A 13,266-nucleotide genomic window follows, 5' to 3' on the forward strand; every position below is an offset into this window, starting at 1 on the left:
AACAGGACAGCTGAATGAGCTTAGTGTTCTGTTTTGAAGTCAGAATAACAAGGCTGGCTCTCACCCTTCTTGACTAGCTTTTGACACAGTAAAGTGTGTTTTTGTTGCTTGTTTTTATTTTTTTTAAGTTGTATTGAAAAAAAAACTTAGAGTTAATTGATGAAGTATAGCTTAAGGCTTTATCAGTACTACTGATGCTTTACTACCTGTATTAGAATAAACTGAGAAGGAAGGAGAAGTTGCTGCTGAGATGAAAACAAGCAGTTTTAAACTTTAAACTGAAGCAGTTTACTGGTATGCGCGTGTCACTGCACAGCACTTACACTTTCATTTCAACTTTAAAAGATGTAAATGCAATTAAGATACTAAAAGCATGGAAGGTGTGAAATCAAGAATTCAAAACTAGGGAAAAATCAAATTAAGGCCATAAGTGCAAAAAGAGTAGGCTGATCCCAAAGATAAGGGCTGAGCCCAGTTCTGAATGCCACAGCAAACGAGAGAAGGTGTGAGTACTCAGTTCTTAAACAAGTGTTGGTAAAGAAAAGTGAATGGTGTGCAGTGAATGATTTATGGCAATTTCAGGCTCGATAGCAAAGTGAGCTTGCTTACTTACTGTCAGCTCAAAGGGATTGGTTACAGCCCTGCACATAAAGCATGTAACAGAATGGCAGAGGAGTGACACCCGCAGGTTAAATAGGACTTTGTCCCATTATCCATATTATTTATACCACTGGTACCAATCAGTGCACTGGGGTTATTGCCACCTGCTGAATGTAGGTCCTGCTAACCCACAAAAGAATGACTGCACTGCTGTGCTATTATCTGACTGACTGGCTGTAGTGGAGCTGGAGTGAGACAGATTCCCATGAGCCCTTAGGGCTGGCACCTACCTACCAGAGTCAGTGCACCACACTGCCTCTAACAGCATGCTTACCCCACAGCCAATCTCTGTAAGAGCCTTTGATAAAAATGACAAACACGCAGGCTTTCTTTCCAGAAACTTCTAAGGATAGCAAGTTTTCATACTGAAATAACAGAACTGCTGTCTTGAAAAAATAATAAACTTTTAAAAGTCATCATCTACCTTCATTTTCCTCTATTTAAGTACAACTGGCAAAAAAAAAAAAATCTTATTTTCTATTACTTGATGTTAAGTATTTGTTTTCCAAAATACTTTAACTGATGATACAAAACCAAGTATGTGTGTAGGAAATCTAAGTTAAGTTAGCTAATTAAATAGCTGAGTACCACTTGACTACTAACCTAGAATGCTGTACATCTTCCAGCCTCTCTTTCTGAAGCATCCCCTCATCTTCCAGTCAACATGCTGCCTAATAGCAGAAGTAATATTACTGGTTATTCCATTACAACACACAGACTAAAAAGCAAGGAGTAACCTTCAAAGTTAACTTCAGCTCATATATATATATATATACATCTCAGAGTCTGATTGGAATTTCCCACTTGATTAACTTCATAGCAGTAATAGTTTTGTGGTGAAATAGTACCAAAGTTAAATGCAAATTTTATCACTTAGGCAAAGGATATTTTTATTTCTTTTTTTATATTGTGACATGAAGGTTACCACGTGAACAGATATCCTATGTGGCCTTTCCATACTCATACATTTTAGAGTTCTATGATTATGCAGCTTTAAGTATCTGTATGCAAGAAATACTTTGTGTACCCCTTTCCCATAAGGACTTGTTTACACTAAGTTTTTGCAACAGCATTAATAGATGTTTAAAAACTGACCTGCATCTTAAGTACGTAGTTTAGTTGTTTGTTCATCCATAATCATTTTGCAAGTGTGGTCACACCTGAAGTATGGAAGTGTATTTAATCACCTTCATGCTGAAAAAATGACAGTAGGGGAAGACATTCCTCTCAGTGATTTTTCTTGCCCTCATTGTGCCTCTTCCTATTCTCAAGGAAAGTCTGTATGGGCCAACTCTTGAGTTCTTCTCCAGAGCTGAAGCAGTCAGTTGTGCCTCACAAGGGCATGGAACATTCATCTCTTGATATTGCAAACTCAAAATTTAAGTCACAAAGCAGGTAGAATAAATATTGAGCTCTTACAACTCAGCATTTTCATGAAAAAGATGAAAAAAATTGGCCCAGGATCTTTTCTGCATTTGCCACCCTTCTAGCAAAAGCATCAAAAACATTTCCATATACTCTCAACTTCAGGTGACAAAAAGACCAGTTTAAGTATATACCCAATTTATGATTTGGTAATATAGCTTACATTTATTCACCCTTAAATTTTTATGTAGTTTGCCACATAGAACTAGATGCAAGCTTTACATTTCAAAAGGCTGTTTGTTAATTGGTAATGATCTCAAGTCTGGATGGAGGAGCAGGCTTTTGCTGTCAAAGTTTGCAAGAGAAATTGCATGCATTATAAACTTCAGTACAGAAAATGAGAAATGTTGATCTTCAGCTTCAGAGAGATTTCTTTTACTGACTTGCTGCTAAATTTTACCAGGAGATACTGATGATTTAAAAGAAGTCTGTTTAAATCAAGTCAAATTATTAAGTTGGATATAAAACTGTTAACAGTTGATTTGAACTATACATTTGAAGTAATCTTTTGCCTTTTTTTCTTAATCCCAGTTGCTCTGTATTCTTCTCTTTGCTTCAAATATTCTGCTTTGCATTCTTCATTGAATGATGGATCAGTATAGCTAAAAGAAAGACAAACATTATTAGAATAATAGAATAGAAACTGTATAAACAGCACTCAAAACTGATCTGCAGTCCTTCCCATAGCATCCCACCCAAAGTTATCTTAAACTCTAAATACTGAATTGGGCTGTGTTCTCTTCTGAGACCACTCTTTCTTGAGGCATAGTTCTGATTCTTCAGGCCTATGCGTGAAACCATAATGAGAAAAGCAGAAAAAGGGAGAGCCAAATTATTCTTTTTTATTTGCAGTTAGGTTCCTATGTATAAGAATCTCTGAAGCACTGATCTTTGTGCACCTGAGAACCTATCATGAATTTAATGGGAACAATTACAGGTTTGTTGCTTGAACAGTAAACATGTATGTAGGTAGCTCCAAAAGTCACGTCTTCTATTTATTTCCAGGGAAACTACAACTACAACAGATATAAAGACCACAATAACACTATTTGATAGTGTTTTGTAGCTTAGAATTTTCTCTATCTTGCAATGTAGTCACCTCTCTTAGCTGTGTATTTTATCCAGAGATGAACAAGAGCCTGCACATCATACTTGTAAAAGTCTGATGGCAAATTTTCCAGTGATATTCCAATGTTGCCACCATCATTTCCAATGCACTAAAACCAATATTCAGCTCTATACACGTTTCCCTGGTCATGATTCATGTGGATGGGCTCTTTATTTCATGGTGCACAGCCCTCTAGAATGTGGCCTTTCACATCCCTGTCACCACTGCTGAAACACAGCACGCCCTGCCTCACTGTGCTCACGTGCACTGTTTAGTCTCCATAACTATGAATTCAATGTTTGCCATTTGTTTCTGCATGGAGGAATTCACTTCCACCCCTTTGCATCATACACCCTTCCATGTCAGATGCCATTCTGTCAGACTGCCCCTCTGCTGCCATCTGTCACATGGCAATAACACGTAATGAAATAGTGGTGGGAAGGTTCAGCCTCTGCCATACTGCCACCATCTGCATCTGACCTTGTGGGCCATCATAACTTAGGAGGCATTACTTTCAGAGCAGTACTCATAGTATCGTGATCATTAATTTTGTCACCTTACTTGTAATTTTAAGAATAATGATTCAAGCACTAAATATTTTTCCATAGCACATATTTTTTGTGCAGTCTGTTTTTGTTTGTTTCTTTGTCTAAAAAAAGGTAGAATTTAAGGTATGGAGTTACAGTCGAATAGAACTGAATAACTTTGAGTTCCCACTGCAGTTAGGCTTGAACTCTTGTGTAGCTGCATCTTTTTAAATTAATTTTCAAACTCCACCTATCACTACGTTAAAGGCTTTTAACATTAAGCTCTGATTTAGCAGGGTATGTATGACGTGCATTCTATCAACCCAACCCACCCACATCAAGCTCAGAGAACACCAACTCCACACTAAGAAATCCAAGAATAACTTCAGCCTAGTGACACTGTGGGTATATCAGACTTCAAAAAGAGAAATTTAAATCCATAAAATATCCATAAGCATTTAAAGACAGTTCAAGAAGCAAAACCAGAATGAACTTAGCCTGTTTCTATAACAGAATTTGCTTCTACTGTTCACCCACATCCTCAATTCAGCACACTGAGTACAGGGCTGCATTTCACTCGGGCTGAAATTCTGGATCCATTAGCAATATTTAAATGCAAGGAAGCATTTTTAGCCATAGGACAGTTTTCTTAATGAAATCAAAAAAGTCTTGTCAGGTAGAGCCCTGACCACCATCCTTTCTTCTAAAGCAAAGACATGATTTTCAAAAAAAAAACCATCAAAGTCACAAGGTTAGCAAAACCCTTCTTAGAAATGCTAAATTTTCTATTTGATTCTACATTAGTACAGCCAAAAACAGGGAGTGAAACAAAGGCTCAGGAAGGACTTACTAGCCAACGAGGCAATCTTTCAGTGCCGTGTTCTCTTTCCTACACTTTACCACCATAAGGAAACCAGTTTCTTTGCAGCACTTAGTAAATGCTATAGAAAAACAAAAAGATTAGAATTAGAAAAACAACAGTAAAAAAAAAATCCCTGTGTGTATGCTTTTCCACAGGAAAAATAAAAAATAAAACAACCTCACAAATCAGACCTGATTTATTATTAATATAGCCGTAGTTGGCCTGGAGCCTCATACTGTTTATAAGGTTTTTGTGGCTTGTTTAGACACAAGATTTTAATTAGGATTCTCCCCTGATATCGTATAATGTGTGCACCCACTGCTATGGCTAACACTAACAAATTTATGAAGCTACTCTTGCAGCAAATCCATGATTCTTAGACTGCATTTCATATTGACAATTCAAGGCTACTGCAGCAAAACAAAAGGAAGCATGAAGAATTAGGTAAGCCAAGATTGTCAGCATCTCCTCTTCAATGGAAGAATTATTTTGAATAATTAACGTATATTTATATCTAAAATTAAGAGCGCAGTAATGTTGACACCAACTACTGTCTCAAAGAAATGTCACTGCCAATCACCTCTTGAAAAGGCATCTTTGAGATACGAGACAACAAACTGTGAGGTCGTGGTTCTCTCCTGGAGTGCAGGGAGAAAGTCAGCAGTTAGTTAATCAGCTGGGATTGCCAGGTGGTACTCAGTGCACTGCACTGCTCCACGGGGACTGGCATCTCCTCTGTGGCATGTGGCAGCCTTGAGGTGTTCTTCAATATTGAAGTCCAAATGGCCAAGAAAGGAGCACTGTCCCTGAAAATACTGACCACCTTCAAAGTTCTTGGAATCACAATCTTTGGAACAAGAGAATATAAAAGGGAGGAGAGACAATCATCAGTCTCTTCCCAGGAAAAGTGATGTTGCACCTATTTGCTCAATGAAATGTAAACAGGCAGACAGTCTCATGGGCCTTGAGACTTAAAGAATGAGTCAGTGAGAAAGAGAGACAGAAACAGATTTGGGGACTAGAGAAGAAGCCAAGTAATGTGTAAGGCTGTTCGTTTGTATATATATATTTTTTAATCTGGGAGTAACTCAAATTATGTCCTGTTACCAGCATTCTGTACAGATGTTTCAATAAATAATAAACTAGTTAGTAATTAGCTGTTACTCCATATTGGGAGATTTCAAACTATTTTCTTATGAGGACTCTAGGTTAGCAACAGCACGCATTTAACAGGTGGAAAAAGTACAAAGTCAAACATCAACCAGCAACCAAATAAAAAACAAAGCTCTTTCTAGAATTCCTTCTATTTCTTCATACCCAAGATTTTCTTGGTAATTATTTGAAATGCAACAAATTTAAGTCATACAAAAATTTTTATGCTCAAACATCTTTAGTAAAACTTACAGTTAATCCGGTAACATCAAAACTTAATGCAAAGGGTAAGCTGTATCTATACTCAATATATATTTACACTGTGTTTACATATACTCTACCTAATGTGAATATATATGCTCAATGCATTGCTCTTCCTGTTTTGTCCGAAAGCTTCTATTTCATCCAGTCAAACAAGAATATTCCACTTTTTATGCACAATGATCAGTTTCATGGCTTTAGCTGGGAGAGAGTTAATTTTTGCCATAGAGGCTCACTTGATGCTGCATTTTGGATTTTTGATGAAAACAGTGGTGGAAAGAGAGGGATGTTTTAGTTGTTGCAGAGCAGTGCTCACAGAGCCAGGGACTTTCAGCTCCTCCTCCTGTGCTGCCAGCAAAGGGCTGGGGGTGCACAAGCAGCTGGGAGGGGACACAGCCAGGACTGCTGACTTGGTGCTATGCTCAGCAACAGCTAAGGGTACAGAAAAAGGAAGGAGGGACGTTCAGAGTGATGGTATTTGTTTTCCCAAGTAACCCTGTGTGAGGAGCCCTGCTTTCCTGGAAGTGCTGCCTGCCAACGGGACGCAGCAAGCTATTTCCTTGTTTCGCTTCGCTTGCATACACAGCCTTTGCTTTTCCTAGTAAGGTGCCCTTATCTCAACTCAGAAGTCCTCACATTTTCAGATTCTCTTCTCTGTACCACCTGAAGAGAGTGAGCAAGTGGCTGCTTGGTGCTGAGCTGCTGCCAGGGCTAAACCACAACAATCAGACAGGTATCACTGCCATTCTTTGAACTGTGTGTATAAATACACCTTCTCAATTTGTGCTGAAAATCAAGAAGAGCCCTCCAACACCTGCAAGTTATCAACCATACATACATGAATGTAAAACTGTAGTGTAGCCTTGTATTTGCCTTTCTGTATTTTCTAGACATTTAGTTGAGGTTTTGGATTTGCCTAATAATTGTTCATCCTGTACAATAATTCTGCAAATCAAAACTTAGATAGAATCACAGAATCATAGAATTGCTCAGGCTGGAAAAGACCTTAAAGTTCATCAAGTCCAACCGCAACCTAGCCATAGTACCCCAACTCTAACAACCCTCCGCTCAGTCATGTCCCTGAGTACCACATCCAAAAGGTTTTTAGACACATCCAGGGTTGGTGACTCAACCACCTCCCTGGGCAGCCTATTCCAGTGCTTAACTGTAAAGATGTTTTTTCCTGATATCCAACATAAAGTCATCCTGGCACAACTTAAGGCCATTTCCCCTCATCCAGTCAGCTGTCAGCAGTGAGAAGAGACCAACCCCGCTCTTGCTGTAAGCACCTTTCAGATACTGAAGAGAACAATAATCAGCCTCCTCTTCCCCAGACTAAACAGCCTAAGTTCATTCAGTTGCTCCTCGTAGGATGTATTCTCCAAGCCCTTCACAAGTCAGAGATTACTGCCTATAAAAACCAGCAGGATAAAATCCTACCTTTTGCTCAAACCTTTGTCCTTTTCCCTCTAAAGCAGATATCAATCTATCTGTGAAGTCAGTGGGGCAAAGCGCACCTCCTGGCATCATGGACACCAATGACTTGGAAGTGACCCAACAGAGGCAAGCAACCCCAGGCTGTAGAAGGCTTTTCATAATTAACCTACAAAAAAAGAAAATCAAATAAAAAAAAAAAAAAAAGAGACCCACAACACTTCTCCTGCTCCAAGTGTCAATGACAGTGCTGTCATTATCCTGCCGAAATTAAATCCACCTTTGCAAAATGTTGCAAATAACTGGCATCTTACCTATTTGAACAGCTACTGGTGAACATTTAAACAAACACAACTCCTAACATTATATGCTGGTTCTATAACCACATTCTACTTGAAAATGTACCAGATGAAAGTATGCCACAAAACTGCAATTAACTAGTTAATTACTTAATTGGAAAGACACAGTAACTTGTGCTCAAAAATACGTATTAACAACGAAGCTCGATTTCTCAGCTCTCATGTGATGTGTGCTTTAGCTTCAGACCCCAAATCACCCAAATGCACATGCACAACTTTGAGGAAACTCTGAACAGCTAAAGCTTATGAAGCAGCACAAGCTCACAGCAGTATAAGAAGCATACTATTAGATTATCAAAATATTCTTTAGCTTTTAGAGGTGCCTGTTTTTAATTTTGTTTCCTGGAGTGCCTACACTGAATGTCCCTACATCAGCATCTCAGAAAATTCATACCTATTATCACATTTCTAAAAATGCCCTGTTTTTCCGCAAAACATCAGAAAGCTTACAGTTCATGTAGTGATCAGTTTGATTTCTACTCTCCACAGGCACTGCCCTAAGTGCTGTGCAATTTTTCTGTAGTAATCATTCCTCCTGGAAACTGTGAAGTAAAAAAACCACTGTAGACAACAGGAGGTCCCTCTCACTTGTTAGCCCACCCGTCTTGATTGGCTACAGGCGCAATGTCCTGGTGAACAGAATCTGAGCTACAACTGCAAGCACTGCCTGCCTGTAGGAGCCCCACATGCAACTACGGCCAGGCAACCATGAAGCACTGCTACCAAGTAGTAACCCTGCTTCCTGCATCCATTCCACAGACCTGCAAAAACAGAGGCAAAGAAAGAGCAGGTTGAAAGGTATCAGGCATTCCCACATGAGCACACAAAACTTAGCTCTCTTTTCCTCTGATTTTCAGTGCTTCAAAATCCCTTCAGCAGCCACATAAGGCCTGTGGTTCAAGACAGGTCTAGTTCAAGTGTTTACCAGAAACCTCGCCAGATTCTGGAGAATGCTGTTTTAATTATGCTCTGTCTTGCTGACAATTCTTTCATTGACCAAAACATCTCAGTGTTGGTCAGCACAAGGAGTGCTAACGCTGTGGTATCTGGAACCATTGTGCACAATCTCAAATCAAGAAGTCATCTCCATCTCTGTCATCTGACAATGGACACACTCCTCACTCAAGCACTCTCTGCACTGTAGATCAAAGCTTCGGGTGCACACCATAGGACAAAGGGAGCAGATAGCACAGGATCTAATGACAACCCCAGTTCGACATGTTAACAGCCACAAGGACAACTCAGACCTGCAAGAACGCCAACCTCGTGCTCCAAACGAGCCCACTTCCTGACACTGCTGCATGTCACACAAAAAACAACTGCTCTCTCAGAGCAGAACTGATCTCTTAAAAATCTTACACGCGGTCCCATTTTTACCATTTTGGCAAGTGACTTTCCGTGACTTTGCAAATTTGTGCAAGGAAACAGTGTTTTCTTTCTGAATGCAAGCAGCAACCTACCACAATAGAACCTCAGGCAGCAGTGAAACTAGACACAAATTCAGGTCACCTGCAAATTCAGCGCAGGTTGTAACTAAGCAAAGAAATAGAATATTTCAAACAAACAAGAGTTTTCAGACATATTTAGGAAATGGGGTGTTTTAACTTCTAGATCCAATATAGCTGTACTGAAATTGAGCTATAATGAACTGAAAAATAAAGACAAAGAGAGATACTGTTTCAAAATGACAGTGTTTGGTTGCGGAGTAGAACAGGACAGAATGTGAGCTAAAGGAAATGAGGCGTGGAGTGAAAATGCCTTAGTAGGGGAAAAACAAGCTTGTGCTCCAAAAAACGAACCCTGACAAGGCTCTGCCATGACATCTACATATGTCCATCACTGAAAGCTCTATGCACAGGTTAAGGACAGATCCTGTAGGTACCTGGCACTTATAACGGAAACTGGCTGTGATCACCAAGTCCAACCATCAACCCATCACCACCACGCACACTGTGCCCCTCAGCGCCACATCTATATGTTTATTGCACACCTTCAGGACTTTCTTGTCCTGTTGACAAAGAAAAAAAAGGCCAACCCCCACCTTGCCACAGCCTCACTACTAAAAATCATTAGTATTTTAAAGGAATGTTTTTCTTAATTATTTTTGGCTAGTTTCCCCTCCTCTAGTTCTATTGCTCGACTACAAACTAATATGGGAAACTGATGGAAATGGAAGTGAAACTGAGTAATTCTCATTTATATTGGACTGAAGACAGACTGGATGAGTGATTTTCCCATCTATCCCAACAGATACCGACGCACACGCAATATCTGCCACATTAAAGACATAATTTTCAAAGTTTAAAAGATCAGATACATTACCAGAGGGTTAGTTACAACAAAGTTGGTGAAATACCACTGGCACCTGTTCTGGGACATAATTCAACAAAAAAAGAAAACAATAATTGAGGGCACTGCTCATTTTTACCTTAGAAGATGTTTGTAGGTTCAAGAAATATTTGCTTCTAAATGATGAGAATCAAAACTTCAAGGATTTTAACTTAAAGGACAAATCAACACCTGGCGTAACTTGTCCCAGCTCTGCAACATGACTTTCTTCCACACCATTAAACCAGATTAAAGGTTAAATTTAACATTCTTAATCCCAGTGTCTGCAGATATATAAACAGTGGACCACAAAAATAAAGCACAATTCTTAAAATGCAAGTTTTTTTTTTTTTTATGCAGCCTATCAATGCCACCCCCATTCCAGCCTCAAATAAAGGTAGAAAATTCTCTTCTCTGTGCTGCATGCAAAATGAGCTGGCAGAATCTGTGTCAGACTGTAGCAAAAGTTTCAGTTACATATAAAGATTTAATAGAAAAAAAAAAAAAATCATTGCTCCGACCCAAGCATCAAAACATAATGAGAAAGTTTTGATTTTCTGTAGTGTTAAGGATAACAGATGATATTCGTGGGGATTTTTTAACACAGTATTTCTTATTTTATTTATTTAAACTTTTTTAAACCTCAAATAGCTTTTTTAAAAAACATCATCATTTCTTCAGGTGCACATGAAAGGCTTTCCATACACAAAGCAAGAAAAGAACAAAAACTAACTGTGACATCTGTAGGCAGTGAGCAGAGTGGAGAACGGGTTGAAAATAAAACACTGAGGGATCATCATTATTTTTATTTTACCGCATGAACTGTCACTGAAGGCCATTCTGGAAGGTCCATTTATTGCAGACTTGTAACATTACCCACGCATTCATATTGCAAAATATTGTGTGATTAGAATAATATCAAAATGGTCCTTTATCAGCCATCATTATGTATCCCTCTTGCAGATGTTCTTGTACATAAAACAAATGAAATATTCTGCATTATAGAGATAAATTGATCCTCTCGGGTCTGGCTTCGGTTTATTTAAAGATTTTACAATTTTACTACTTAAGAGAAAGTCCTACAGAGGTGTTATCTCACCATTTATATTTTCTCAACACTTATGATACTGTTATCACACTCTTAAAATAATTTAAAAAAAAAAAAAAGAAAAAAAAACCTTGTATCATGATCCATACCAGGCTTATGTTCTATTCCTGGGGTGGGTTTCTTCCCCTGCGAAAAACAGGGAATAATTATGCCCAAGATCAGGATGGATCAGCTCTACCACTGGGAGGAGAAAAGGTGTCCAAGTAAGAAGGGGGATTTGGGAGTCAGTGGTAGAAAGACAGGGAAAACAGTTCTGCTACAGTGGAAACAAGGACAAAATTTTAAATATGATTGTGAAATGTCCACAAAATCATTAAAATGACAAAACTTCATCAGCAGCATTTTATGGTGAAGTTGTTATGCTTTTAATTTTGTATTAAATCGTGATTTATTAGCTTGTTACTTTGAAGATTACTCAGTATGCACAGAATAGATTACTGGCGTATTTAATGAGCCAGAGGAAGAAGTAGGATGAACATGAAAAGATTGCTTTACATAGTAGAGTACAAGCTATTTGATATTTCTAACACAGTACAAAAGAAAGCTTCTCTGTAGATTGATCATGGTTCAGTTAACATCACTGAATATCTAATACCTCCAACTCAATTAATTCTCACCTGATTAAGATCAGTCTGATATTCAAAGTAAATCATCTCTCCAGTCAAGTAGAAATCAATATTTATGATTTTACTTTTAAATTACAATAACAAATAAAATATGTGCATCGTCAGTATGCCGGGAGTAGCTTTCCTGTTCTAGTTTACTACGGCATGCCTAACACAGCTGATTAAAGAATTATTCTAATTTGACCAACAATATATATGACTCAGATTAATTTGAATAGTGGAAGATAGCAAGAAATAATTAAATGCACCTTATATAGGGTAAACAGAAAATTGACATAAAACAACTTTGATTCTTTCAAGTGAACCTCTGTTATCAGATCAAATATATTATGTTTCCACAAGTATTTGATAAAAAATACAAATAAATAAAAATACAAATACATATACTTTTCGTTATCCTGCTCATCACCACCTCCCCAAAAACCTGCTCCATTTCAGTTCCTACAGCTCCAGCATGCTGCCAACTCTACACTGGGGCAGATGATCCATCAGTAGCACCACATGCTGCAGGACTTGGGAGGAGACACGACTGCAGGAGGCATTTTAGAGAAGGGATACTGATCATGTGAATGATCACTTCTGACCAATCTTCTTCACAGTGCTCACTGTGGAAAACACCAGTTCTGCCTTAAAATACACTATGCATACAGGATCCTCCATTACACTACAGCGTACCTTGCTTTGTTGAAAAGTCGCTCACCTAGCGATTCAGTAAACATACCTCAAAGAGAACTGCCAGAAAGGCAGACAGCACAACTGGTACATAGAAGGCAAGTATTTTCCCCCAAATGAGAAACTGTTTCTCTAAACACACTGCCCTGGGGTAAAGAAGATGTGTTAGCAATATCCTAGAAACAAATCTGAAGACTTAGCTCTAGGGGACATTTACAATTAAAGATGAGAAAATGACATACTGGATCAGACAAAGGACCCATTTGTCCTGCTCACCATCTTTCTCAGAAGTCAGTAACAGCTGCTGCTACAGGGAAAAAAAAAAAAAAGTGCCAGTAAGTCTACATTATGGAATAGCATTTCCTCAAGTGAAGTTTGTTCCTAACCCCTATCAACTGTAAGCTAGGCTTATACCTTGAAGCAAAAACTTCTCACATGCCCGTCAAAACACTTACAATCACTTGCACAGTAGGAAACTTGTCAGTTCAGACCAAGATAAGAGGAGGAGGAAAGAGGAAAAAACCACCCCAGTACCAAAAAGGCATACACTAGCTTGAATTCCTTCAATGTCTATCTGCCCCGGCTTGCTTCAAGTCAGTGTCTCAGATACTGAGTCACAACTGTAGAAGTCACAACTACTGCAACTGTGGTTATTTGTCATACCACAGATGCCTTTTTCATTAGCAAGTTTTCAAAATCCTGCTGCAAAAATTAATTGGCCTCAAAGTATCCCTTGGCTGGATG

At 38.6% G+C, this 13,266-nt stretch overlaps 1 protein-coding gene across 1 annotated transcript in view; it reads right to left on the reverse strand.

The window, feature by feature from the left end:
* Window positions 1–1,524: 1,524 nt before the first annotated feature.
* CMC1 (C-X9-C motif containing 1) overlaps window positions 1,525–13,266 on the reverse strand; it is a 42,788-nt gene continuing 31,046 nt past the window's right edge. Inside the window, exons 3-4 of the mRNA XM_042817585.1 lie at window positions 4,571–4,661; window positions 1,525–2,687 (exon numbers count right to left, since the gene is read on the reverse strand). Of these exons, the coding sequence (XP_042673519.1) occupies window positions 2,573–2,687; window positions 4,571–4,661 (206 nt within the window). The 3' untranslated portion in view covers window positions 1,525–2,572. The remainder of the gene's footprint in view (window positions 2,688–4,570; window positions 4,662–13,266) is intronic.

This window comes from Centrocercus urophasianus, unplaced genomic scaffold, assembly GCF_019232065.1.
Source record: "Centrocercus urophasianus isolate 14NV4802_14NV808 unplaced genomic scaffold, USGS_Curo_1.0 seq_16, whole genome shotgun sequence".
Classification (NCBI taxonomy): domain Eukaryota; kingdom Metazoa; phylum Chordata; class Aves; order Galliformes; family Phasianidae; genus Centrocercus; species Centrocercus urophasianus.